Source organism: Erythrolamprus reginae, chromosome 5 (assembly GCF_031021105.1).
Source record: "Erythrolamprus reginae isolate rEryReg1 chromosome 5, rEryReg1.hap1, whole genome shotgun sequence".
NCBI classification, from domain to species: domain Eukaryota; kingdom Metazoa; phylum Chordata; class Lepidosauria; order Squamata; family Dipsadidae; genus Erythrolamprus; species Erythrolamprus reginae.
Window position 1 is genome coordinate 57,361,483 of NC_091954.1, and position 12,008 is coordinate 57,373,490.

Here is a 12,008-nt window from a genome sequence, read left to right on the forward strand (position 1 = left end):
TAGTCACAGGATTAGGCAAGGAAAGAAGTCTGTAATCTTCCAATATTGAAGGGAAATCTAACATATGAATAATGTAGAATGAAGAAAACTATCATCTTTTGCTTACTGCAAGAGATTATGGAAAGCAGAAAGCACTGAAACCTATGTGCTTCTTTTAATTGCTTCTTGAAACTACTAGAATTTTTTAGCTTTTTTAAAGGAACCCCTGTTAAAAACAACAACAAATGGCCTTCCATAATAACAGTCCAAAGGATTGTCTAAAATTATTAGATCATGAGGTTCAAATTTAGTACACACTGTAGATTTCTTAGTAATAATTACCTGTACAATCTGTTATTAGTCTTGAGTCTATTGCATATAGAAAACCAAAGTTTTCTAACTTTCCACACAACCTCCAGATTAGGGAATTAATAAATATTTAGTAATTTATCCTTAGCATGGTTGTTGACAAATTATTCTGCAACCTATGAACACACAGATTATGTAGCTGTTATATAAAATGGAGGCAAAAAGTACATTGTTGAAAGACTTTTTGGCTGTGGTGTAGACCAAGGATTAAAGGAGGCCTATGGTAAATGAGCTGAAACTTTTCATCTGCACATACTAAGTTGCTTTTATTAATCCAGAACTGCATGCTACAGATACTGTACAGCATGGACATTTATTCATTACAAAAATGGCTTCCAAACCATTAAAATGAAAAATTGGAATAAGAGCAATAAACGGAACAGTAACATCACAACTGTTAGAAAACATTCAAAGGATCCCTCCCCCTGCCAAAAAAATATGTCATAGTTAGCATCTTTAATAAACCAGAGAAGAAAACTTGAGACAGTTTTACAATAGCTTCATGTCAACTACAATGGCACTGGATGAACAGATGAATATTTTTTTCAGCTTTATACAGCATTTTATCTTAAAAAAGATTTTTTTTCAACATCAACATGCCTAGAATTTTTTTTAAACTTTGCTACCTACCTGTATGTAGTTAAGTGTACATAGAAGTGGCAGACTGATTTTTCCTTTTATGAACAGTCTAATACATACAGAATTTGGCCCTTTAGGGTTTATACCTCTTCATTTTAAAATGCTTTCTGGACAATCTGCTACCAAACACATCTGTAATAGGTGACATTAAAAACTACATACATATCTACCTATGTAACATCACAACAAAACAGGATGGAGAAAAAAATACAGTGTAAAAAAGTTGTGGTAAGACACAAATCACTGAGAATTTTGGCACATAAAGTTTTGCTCACAGCCTACAACTGGCAGGGAAATTTATTTGTATTCCAAAAGGAGATACTGCTGCATTTCCAACAGCATCACAAAAAAGTTCTGTGCTAAATTTTCAAGTCTTATTTCATGTAATGGCTTTAAAGCTTATATATAAGCTTTATATACACACATACATACTATTGATCCATCTGCAAATGTCCATTTGGTGGCAACTGTGTGATAGAAAACAAAATAAAGAATTAAAGTAGATAAAACAAAAAGCAATAAACAAAAATATATATAACATTTACACATAAACTTAAAAACCTTGTACAAATGAGTTGTTTTATATATATGGTGTGTACACTAAAAGGGAAAATAACTTTACAAAACATCTGAAAGAGGGCAAAGGAAAACATTTTAAAAATGGACAATATACAGGTAACAACAAGCAATTTCTAAAGCAATAAATACTACTGGTCCAATAGCGTTGGGATACTTTTTAATTGAGTAGCATTCCCTCCCCCAAAAAGAACAACACCATGGAACAATGCATATTAACACATTTTAACCTTTGTTTCTGTACATTTAAACAATAACAAGTAATGTCACAAGAAAAAGTTGTATCGCACAAAGAAAAAAAATGGGAAAAAATTAGTGGCACTGCATTCGTTGTGCCTTTAAATTTTTCTTTAAAAAACCAGATGTAAAATGATTGGTTCGCAAGCTCGTATTTAATACAAATAATAAAGAACCAATGCCTTCAACAAAGGCTGCTTCAAAATTGCTTTTTTTTTCATTTTTAAAATCAGTTCTTTGAAATTAAACTATTGGAACTAGATAACAGTTATGTATATATATATATTTATATGATGGTCTTGGTATGTATATATATATATATATATATATAATATTTAAACACTACAAAGACTTTAAACAGCTGTTGATAAAAATTTTGGCAGAATCATGAGGCTTTCTTTTCCATCTACATATTTAAAAATAAAAAGAAATGAAATAACAATGGGTCAAATATTGACCAATGAACTTGATTGACATTAACTAATGTAGCCAGCCATATGGCACCATTTTTTTAAAAAAAATATACAAATGAGACAAAAAAAAATATCCTGACACAAAAATTAAAATAAAAACAAACACTCAGAAGCTAAAGCTATTCTAAAGACTTAGTTACAAGTGACAGGGGCTGAGGTTGTGTCCCAGCCAAAGAATTATGGGAATGCAAAGAGGATGTTGATGGTTGAGCTAACGAAGAGGTCGGTGCTGATTGCTGTAGAGTGGCTGACTGATGGTCCAGTGCCCCATTCTGACAATTACTAGCAGGCAGACCATTGGATTTGCCAGTAGAGCTTTCAGTCAGGATTATGGAAGATGTCTGAGGTGGCATCATTGAAAGGTGTGCCAATGGATCAGGTTTCAATGTAAGCGAGAGAGGCTGGGTCTGTTCAGTTTGTGGTTTTGAGTCTCTTGTGGGAGAGGCTACCATGTTAGGAGAAGATGGAGGAGAATCTAGTAGGCTTCCATCTGAAGAGGGTGGGCTGACGCAGCTGCCTTCACCTTGTATGTAGCGAACGCACTTTTTTTTTCTCCTAGAAACAGAAAAAATATATGTGCTGTAAGTACAGGAAAATATGCTATTGAATTGTAATCAGTATAAGAATTTTTAAAAAGACCAACAAATGATGTTGGATTCCTTAATCGATTCCAATGGGCTTACCAGCATAGTACTAGTTAGTAGAGAACAATAATTATTTCAGAAGTCTGTCTCTTCTATCTAGAGCAATTTGCTGTTTAGCCTATTTTAACAAAAAGTTTCATATTACTTTTGCATTAAATGAATGCATTTTATTATTTAATTCTGTACTTTGTATATTCTCATTCCATTAAGCAACTATCATGTTACTGATTCTATCTGAATGATAACAAATCAATATTTTAAATTTCATTTAAAAATTTACTTATATATTTAGATTATATATTAACTCAGAAATCTCCTTTCATTGAGTCCTGCCTCTTATGAAACAAAATCTATCACTTCTGAATGTTTCTGTTTAGAACCACACCATGTTGAGTGGAAAAAAAAACAGTCTCAAAGACAAAAAAGAAAAAGAGAGAGTAATAGGAAAAATAAAAGTGGGGAATGAAGAAAAAGAAAGATTAACATAAGTATCATCCAAGTTAACAAGAATAACTGGTTGTATTACCTGCAGGGTTTAAGTTAGGTGGGAGGATTCAGTTTCTACTTTGATTTATAGGAATGTCATTTGAATTCATTTTGGAAACTTAAAGTGTAAACGGTTGGTGCAGTGCACACCTTAAGCAACAGTATCATCTTAAAAGAGTAAATCAGCCCTATTATGTCAAGCCATAGTCCATGCCCCATTTATCAAACTTATATAAAGATGACACCTGTCCAATGCACAATACATCGTATTCATCAGATATGTCTTTAGGGAGAACAAAAATAGGACGCTAACAATGAATGTAGCTTGTAGACCAGTCGTAGGAAATACTGGTTTTTCTTTGCTAAATGTATTCATGAGGGTATAACAAACTGACCAGCTGAAAATAACTTGCACATTTGATGAAAGTGCTAGCCAATATTTTTAAAAAACATAAAAAAAATAATGGATACTGCCATAGGTTGCAATTAAGCAGTATTCTGAGAAAAAAAAAACTGTATAGAAGAAAGGTTCCTGCTACCAGAAAGTTATTAGTATAAAATCCAATAAAGGAATATGCAGTTTATTCTTGCTGCTTTTCATTTCACAGCTTTCCTTTCATTGCAGTGATGTCTGTTTGAATGCAGCCCTTTGCAGCTTTGATCACAAATTATATATGATTTAGGAGGTTTGTTTTCATTCTGAAGACCCTGGTTCATTTCTTTACACTCCCTCTCATCTAAAACCACAACCATTGGTGTATAAACAATACTGAAGAAGATGGACCAATCATTTGATATAAAGAAACTAATAGGCCAGGCTTAAAATATAAATATTGGGATCTCACATTTGCTCCATAGAGTTCTCGTATACATTTGGAAAGTAGAAAACTAAACATTTCCCCCTCAGTAGTTAGATTTTCTGCCCAAAGCACATTCAATTGTTATGGGAATGAATAATTTTAATCACACTAATGTATTAATCCATGCTAGAAACTAAGAGAGCCATGCATGTAAAATTTAAGAATGAAACCATTAAAAGTGAGTGGTAAACAAAGATTGGAAAATAACAGAAAAGGTCAAGATGGCAGGCAACAGAACATCATGCTGTATTAAGACAAGAAAAAGACAGAAAGAGCAGTTTGGTAGGCTCTAAACAGAACTTTACTAGACATCTCCTATATAATAATCCCAACTATATTAGGCTTAAATTAATGTAGTTCAATGTTCTGATTTCAGGTTATTTATGCTTTACTCTTTAATTAATCCCTATGGGCAGAAAGGAGGCAATGCTACTGAATAAGTGTTTAAAGCCGCATTTTAACTGACCCAAGGAAAATGTGCAATATTGTACTAACATAGCGCTATTCATATTTGAAGAATTCATTCTATGAAGACATTTAGCATTTGGCATGCAAAGTCTTGGCTGAACAAAGCAGTTTTCCAAGTAGTACAGAAGTCCCTACAAGTAAATGTAATAGGGACCATGTGGATAATGTCCCATGCTATTGGTAGAAAGTTCTGGCAGGCCATGCAGCACAAAGCATAGGTGTATACTTGTTTATGGGTAAATGGGTACGGTTTAAAAATATAGCTCCCTTCCTTCCATCACCAATCTTATACATGCCTCTCTTTGCAGTCTTGGTTGCCAAAGATATAACCTATAAGGATCAGCGAATAGGAAAAGTAACAAAAGTAGACATGTTCTTGTCCTGAGATCATAATGATAATGACATATTCCTATATTGAACATTTCATATATAGTAGAGCTGGGATCAATGCTCGAAATTTAGTTTCCTTCACTCTCTACCACACAATTTCCCCTTGTTCAATTTAAATATATTGCAATACTTAACACCAAGGAAATATAAAATATTAAGCCAAAATGTAGTTTAATCCAGAAACTTTATTGCAGTATTCTTTGCTGATGTTATGAGTTGGGTGGCTACCAACTATTTCTAAAAATGACTTCAAATTAAAACCAGTCTCTTATCCAGTATAATTAGAGCAAACTTATCTCTACATACTGAAAGACAGTAGGTATTAATGTGCCTTAGGAAATGTGCAATTACTGTTGCACATCCAGATAAAATACATTAGCTATACATTTACAATTGAATTAATGAGCCTTGAATTCTGAGAGGATTCTAGAGGTTGCTGTGTCTTAATGAAAGATGCAGTTTCTCTTTTTAATATTCTATTTCTCTAAAGCAGTGTTTCCCAACCTTGGCAACCTGAAGATATTTGGACTTCAACTCCCAGAATTCCCCAGCCAGCAAACGCTGGATGGGGAATTCTGGGAGTTGAAGTCCAAATATCTTCAAGTTGCCAAGATTAGGAAACACTGCTCTAAAGCATATTTATACATTTTCAGAATAAATGGTAAGCTTAGATTGTATGCAGATTGTTCTTTAGAAAACCCTGTGCTATGATAATCCAAATTATAAAATAGATATTTTCTCATTTTCTAGTTGATTCTATTATGGGGGAAGGGGGGAGAAGTTTGACCACTGGTTATTCCAATCAGGCCACCTCAGTATCTAGTTATTCAGAATTTTATTCATATATTCAAGTATTAATAACTTGCTTCAATTAAAAACACACACATAAATACTTAGGGTGTTTCTCTGGACATTTACTACCAGATAGATAATGGAGCTATTCCTTTTTTATTTCGGAATTACCAGAGTGTGGTCAAAATATTTAGCTTAAAATTAGGTTGAATTAAGCAATCAATATATCTTTGGACAAAGTATTTAATGTTCATTAAATGGTATTGCACCCCACATATAAAACCTAGCCCAAATGAAAATTGAGGATAGCTTTTTATTATTCTACAATTACTTGCTTATCTACAGTAGAAGTGGTATTAAAAATAAAAATCAAACAAACCTTTAATTTCAATGTTGTAGCCAAATGGGATTATGAAGAATAGATCACTATTCCTTCTGAGTGCAAGAAATCAATAAAGAAGTGGACTACTAAGTTTTCTATAAATAGTGACATGAGAGTAGCTGCTTGGTCTGATTACAAATCTGCACCTGATTTCTCAAAATTAACAATATTATTTGTCTGTTTAAATCTACTGCATTAATAAACTTGCAGTATATTAATAAAGCCAGATGATGTTTAAGGGCTATAATCTACCATTATTTATTGCATTTTTAAAAAAAATGCAAGACTAAATTTACACACATTATAGCTTCCCAGCCCTAGTCTGAATGTTTTTTCATCCAGATGATATTATGTTCTACTAAAAGAAACATGTGCTTTTTATGTGCACAACTCAAGGATAGCATACTAAATGCATTCTACATCAATAACAAGAATTTTAAAACTGGAAATTCCAGTTACAATACATGATTAATGAAAGAAGCTACTGTAATTTAGAGTAATGACAGTAAACTGGAAATTAAATCTGATAATCAATGCCATCCTTTTTTTCTCTTCTGTCAAGATATGGCCCACCCAAGGCACACACTGAATTAGAAATTATTTTCTATTATCTATGCCGTTTTTGCAGGCCAGGATAGAGTAAATATGTCAATGCACAGATGTAATGTTTATTGGAAACGCCTATGCCATTTTTTTCTATTAGTTAAATAAGTGGATCTTTTTCTTCCTGCTGCTTTTGTGGCTTCAGCCAAATGGGTGGAATCAACACTGTTGCTCTTTCCCAGCTCAAAACATGTGGTCTTACTGAGTACAAATTTGGAACACTACCTCAATATAAAATGTTTCATTAATACAAGAATAGATGCCTTTAGTCACATAAGTTTTAGCTATAAAATGTAGGCATTTAATATATGACTTGATAACAGCATTTGCTATTATTACTGCTTCTCTCACACAAATTATAATTCTTAAGCATGCATGGAAAATTACAGGGTATAGTGGAATTCAACCCCCTCTCCCAGGACTATGCATGAACTTTATTAATTAGATGTATCATTTTCAATCCATGTGTATAGCTCAGCATCACAAAACTAATAGAACTGGCATGCATATAACATGAATAACTGCTCTACTTTCTAAAAAAAGGAATGAAGCATATGATAAGGGTGTGAATCAGAAGGGAAGGTGAAGAGGGAAGCACTACATACAGAAAAGAGTGTGTGTCAGATTGAAATACCTACCATCATAATAGTCCAAATTCAAAGACTGCTTGGATCAGAACAGAGAAATAACAAATTTAACCATATTAGGGGAAAAATGCAGAAAGAAAGATAGCTTGCTTCCCTTCACCACTTGCCTACAGAATTTACCAAAGGAGCTTAAACCTGCAGAAGGTTGTTTCAATTGTTGTTTTGCGTGCCTTTAATTCTCAACTTGAATTAATAAATGCACTAGTATAAATAGTTCTTCTGGGTGACTTCTGTGTGTGCCAACTATATATTTTAGTAATGAGATGAACATCGGATTGAGTGATGAATTCCTTTCCCATAGTTGTACTCCTCCTTTCTATTGCATAAATGACATGATAAAAGGAGTCCAGAGCATTGGAGAAGAAGGCATAAAATTGTTCCATTAGTAAAAAGCTATTCATCATTTGAATGATTCAACATTTGTGAGTTGTAAAATTCCAATTTGTATCTTCGTTTCTCAGGTCTGAGTCTATCTTGTTGTAAATGATAAAGCCTTTTAATATCCTTTGGAGATTCTAGACATACACAGAGATCCTTAAGTAAAAGCTTATTAACAGAAGAAATTCTGAAGTTTCTTGCTTGGATAAAAAAAAAGTGAGTTATTTCTCCATAGATGAACACGTGTGCATAAACAATCCAGTTCCGGAACCAAAAGAGATATAATTGCTCAAGGGAAAAAAATTCAATTTGTATTGAATCAGCAAAGAATGTCAAAGATCAAAATTTATTAGCAATCTGATCTCACAGAACCAAGGAAGAGAGCAGGAAGAGGAAAGGGTTAAAAATAAATCACACATGTAACACTAAGATGACAAAGTTCATTTACTTCTCAAAAGGCCTAGTGGGTTATATACCTGCACGGTTTGCACCATAAAGGCTGTTGGTCAAGCCCGAACAATGCCCGACACTTCTTGGGAGTATTTGCATCTGTTAGCACAAGGTAAACATAAAAAACAACAACAACAACACAATGGTGGATAGAGCTCAGTTGGATGCGAAATCTCAGCTAAGCTAACAGTTCACTCTGTTCACTGCCAATCTCTCAGACCAAAGGGCATGAAAAAAAGAGGATCTCTGCAAGGTGACACACACCTACAATGCCTACACCTGCTGTGCATTCCTTGACTTAGCCCTATGTCTTCTCTTCTGAACTGCTGCACTGTGATATCAAAGGATGTCTGGCAATGTTTCCTAACAATGTATGCAACTTTCCAGAGAGGATGATGGAATTGTGTGTGCAAGTCTAGGCTGATGCTTTCTTACAGTGGGAATTTTTTTCAGCTAGCGGCAGTGACAAGGAGGGGGAAGAAAACAAAATGGTTGAAGGAGAGCAAAATCCTTTAAACAGAAAGAGAGGATCATTCACAGCAGCATTCCACTCCCTTGTGTGTTCCAGATCACAACACAGAGCTACAAAGCAACGAAGCAGGAGAAAAGGGAAGGGCAGGGAAAGTACCAAATAAACCAGCTGCAAAACCAGCCATTGCAAGTTGAGGGGGGGAGACTATACACACCTGCAGGGACCGCACCAGTTATTCTGTTGATCAAGGCCAAAGCGCGCTCGGCATTTCTTAGGAGCGCTCAGGTCTGAATGAGGTCAAGAAAGAAGCGAGCAGAAAGAGAGAGAAAGAGAAAAAAAGAAAGAGAGAAGATAAAAAAGAAAAAAAAACAAGAAATAAAAATAAAAATAAGAAGGAAATAAAATCAATGACCTCATTATTAACTGTATAATATAAACGTTTGATTGTTCATTTCTTTTTTTTAAAAAAATAGAGATTATTGCATATATCAAACTATTGAGATTAGCTGTTGCAATTAAAGCTGCAGTATCCCTAGAAAGGACTGTGTATAAAAAATAAACTTCAACCAGTTAAGAGGCATTGAAAAAGGCAGCCATCAACTATTCTTTCATTAGCTCCAGATGCAAAAGGAGCTATATGAGAACAAAGCTTGATAAACTGCACAGTTGGAGTAGGTATTAAACACCAAAAAAAAAGCATAGGGAGGAGCATTTCAATATGAAGATATATAACATGCTTTCTTCTTTAAACTGAAACAAAATGGAATAAAAGAAAAAATTCTTTTGGAGGAGGCAGGGGGATAATGCAGCTTTGAAGTAAACATTCCATTTATTGTCCTTTTATTCTTTTTAAAAATGGTTCAGAATAAGCAGATAGCAAAATGGATATGTTAGTTTCAGCCAGAAATAGATGATCAGAAGCATGGAAGCAAGCAGTATGCAAGTAAAGCAGAGAATAGCCATGAATATGTTGGGAGTAGAAATGGAAAATAAAATATTTTTTTTAAAAAATATTGTGGTTGCATGCTGGCACGAGAAGACGTAGTGGGCGCGTAAAATGCCATTAGATTAAGGAGGTTTGTTATTAAGGGTTTTTCAGTTTAGATCAGTCTCTTTAAAGAAATACTGCATATTCAATTTGCACAGTTAGTACAACTGAGTTATTTTTACTGCATTACTGTTTAATTGCCATTGTAATGAATAACAAATCAGAAACAAAGCTATCAATCATAGCACATTATAAATATACATATATTCTGAAGATGTGTGAATGATTATTGTTATGTCAATGTTTAAATGTTAATAAAATCTAAAATGGTAGGAGGAAAAAATGTATAGCACTTTACACAACTACTTTTAAATGGCTGAAAATGACATTAGCACCTGTAATCGGAGGAAGTGAAAGGCAAGGATTTAGGAAACATTCGCTGTGTTCTGAAAAAAAAGAACAAATTATACAAAGCCTTCAAAGGAAAAAATTAATCAGGGTTTTTCCAAAATTGACTATGAGATTGCCTATGCAGTATTTCTAATTTACTAGAAAGAATGAATTAAGTTAAGGAGCAAACCTCCTTAATTTAAAAAAAATGGCTGTAATTTACCACTGTAAAGGCATGCATCAGACCACACATGTATAGTTGAAATTAATATCAAACTCACAGATGTGTGCGTACACACACACACACACACACACACACGTACAAGCAGACACAGCAAATATCTTAGATAAAAATGCCATATGCATTAACAAACTATGGCGCTATAGTGAATGGCTTTGTAGCTATTAAAGAAAAGTGTGACTACTATTCCAGGAGGATCCATGCACTTATTTGGCTACATGTTTTAAAAGGCAAGCAGTATGAAATTAATTTTAGTGGTATTTGAAACCCAGCAGGAAAAAGCTGGGTGGACTAATGGACTTCTAAGAAATAAGGCTACAAACTTTCTAACTTTCTAATTAGGAAATTATGGCCTTCCTTGTTTCTATAACGAAGAAATACTAGTTATACTTACCATTTGTTTCTCCTGGCTGCTTGTCCCTTTTCCTCTTCTTCTTCTTTCCCTGAATGAAACATAAATACATGAAGATTGTTACAAAAGCATCTTACAAAAGGAGATGAGGGAAATGGACTATTTTGCAATTCTTACAACAATGCTGCAAACCACTAAAAACACACACACAGTTAAATGGTGTAATAATAATTTAAATTATACTCCTTCTTTTGAACATTTCATTCCATTAGTAAGGATAATGAAATCATACCGAAAACTGATAGCTTAGCAAAATGACTGATATAGTCAAAGGAAAAAAAAGTATGGATAAGGATTGATGAAACACTTGTGACACACAAATGTATAATCTAAATCATGTGAATTCAAGCTGGTTTTGCAAAAAGCTAGTCTTGCAAAAAGAATTAAAAAGCAAAACAGTGAAGCATATTAAACATACAGTAGACCATTTCTCACTATAACTGTTTAGAAAAAAGTTTCTAAAATGTGTAAGTAAATAGTAGTGGTGATAGTAAATAATAGGGAAATGATGTACACTCAAGAGTACAGATGGATAAATTAGGCAGGATATAAAGAGCTTGAAATTTTAAGTATCAAACTAAATGTAAGCATTTAGTTTGTTCCTTAAAATTTCAAGCTCTTTCCATCTTGCATAATTATACTCTAAATTAGTATCTTAGCATAGTTAAATAAACTGGAGTTTCATTGACAACTTTAAGAATTAAAAATGCATAAGGATTATCATGTCCTTCCACATTCAACTCTTCTTTCCAACCTCATTTGCGGAGAATGTAGGATTTTGGAAAGTTCTCATAAATAATATGAACCAAGAATAAGAATAAATTTCAAAAAGGTGCTAAGTCTACCTAGAATCTGCATATGGAGAGGGGCGGCATACAAATCTAATAAATAATAATAATAATAATAATAATAATAATAATAATAATAATAATGGGCTATTTTCCAAAACATTATAAATTATATAAAAAATAATGGAAATGCTCTGTACAGTTAAATTATATTTTGCTGTAGAACTTCAGGTAATTGTATTGGTATTAATGAATCTTTATAAAATGACCTCAAAAACTTTAATTGCGTATGAAAAGGAACATTTTGTAGCTTTGGTAATACACTTTTTTTCCTCTAAGCAGTA

The 12,008-nt window shown here is 33.3% G+C and overlaps 1 protein-coding gene across 21 annotated transcripts in view; it reads right to left on the reverse strand.

The window, feature by feature from the left end:
* Nucleotides 1-587: 587 nt before the first annotated feature.
* TCF7L2 (transcription factor 7 like 2) overlaps nucleotides 588-12,008 on the reverse strand; it is a 239,775-nt gene continuing 228,354 nt past the window's right edge. For 4 of the 21 annotated variants that reach the window (XM_070752686.1, XM_070752687.1, XM_070752683.1 and 1 more), the window contains exons 11-14: nucleotides 10,859-10,907; nucleotides 10,229-10,279; nucleotides 9,060-9,132; nucleotides 588-2,828 (exon numbers count right to left, since the gene is read on the reverse strand). In XM_070752686.1, the coding sequence (XP_070608787.1) occupies nucleotides 2,393-2,828; nucleotides 9,060-9,132; nucleotides 10,229-10,279; nucleotides 10,859-10,907 (609 nt within the window). In that variant the 3' untranslated portion in view covers nucleotides 588-2,392. The other 17 variants (XM_070752694.1, XM_070752689.1, XM_070752692.1 and 14 more) reach the window with 7 other exon arrangements.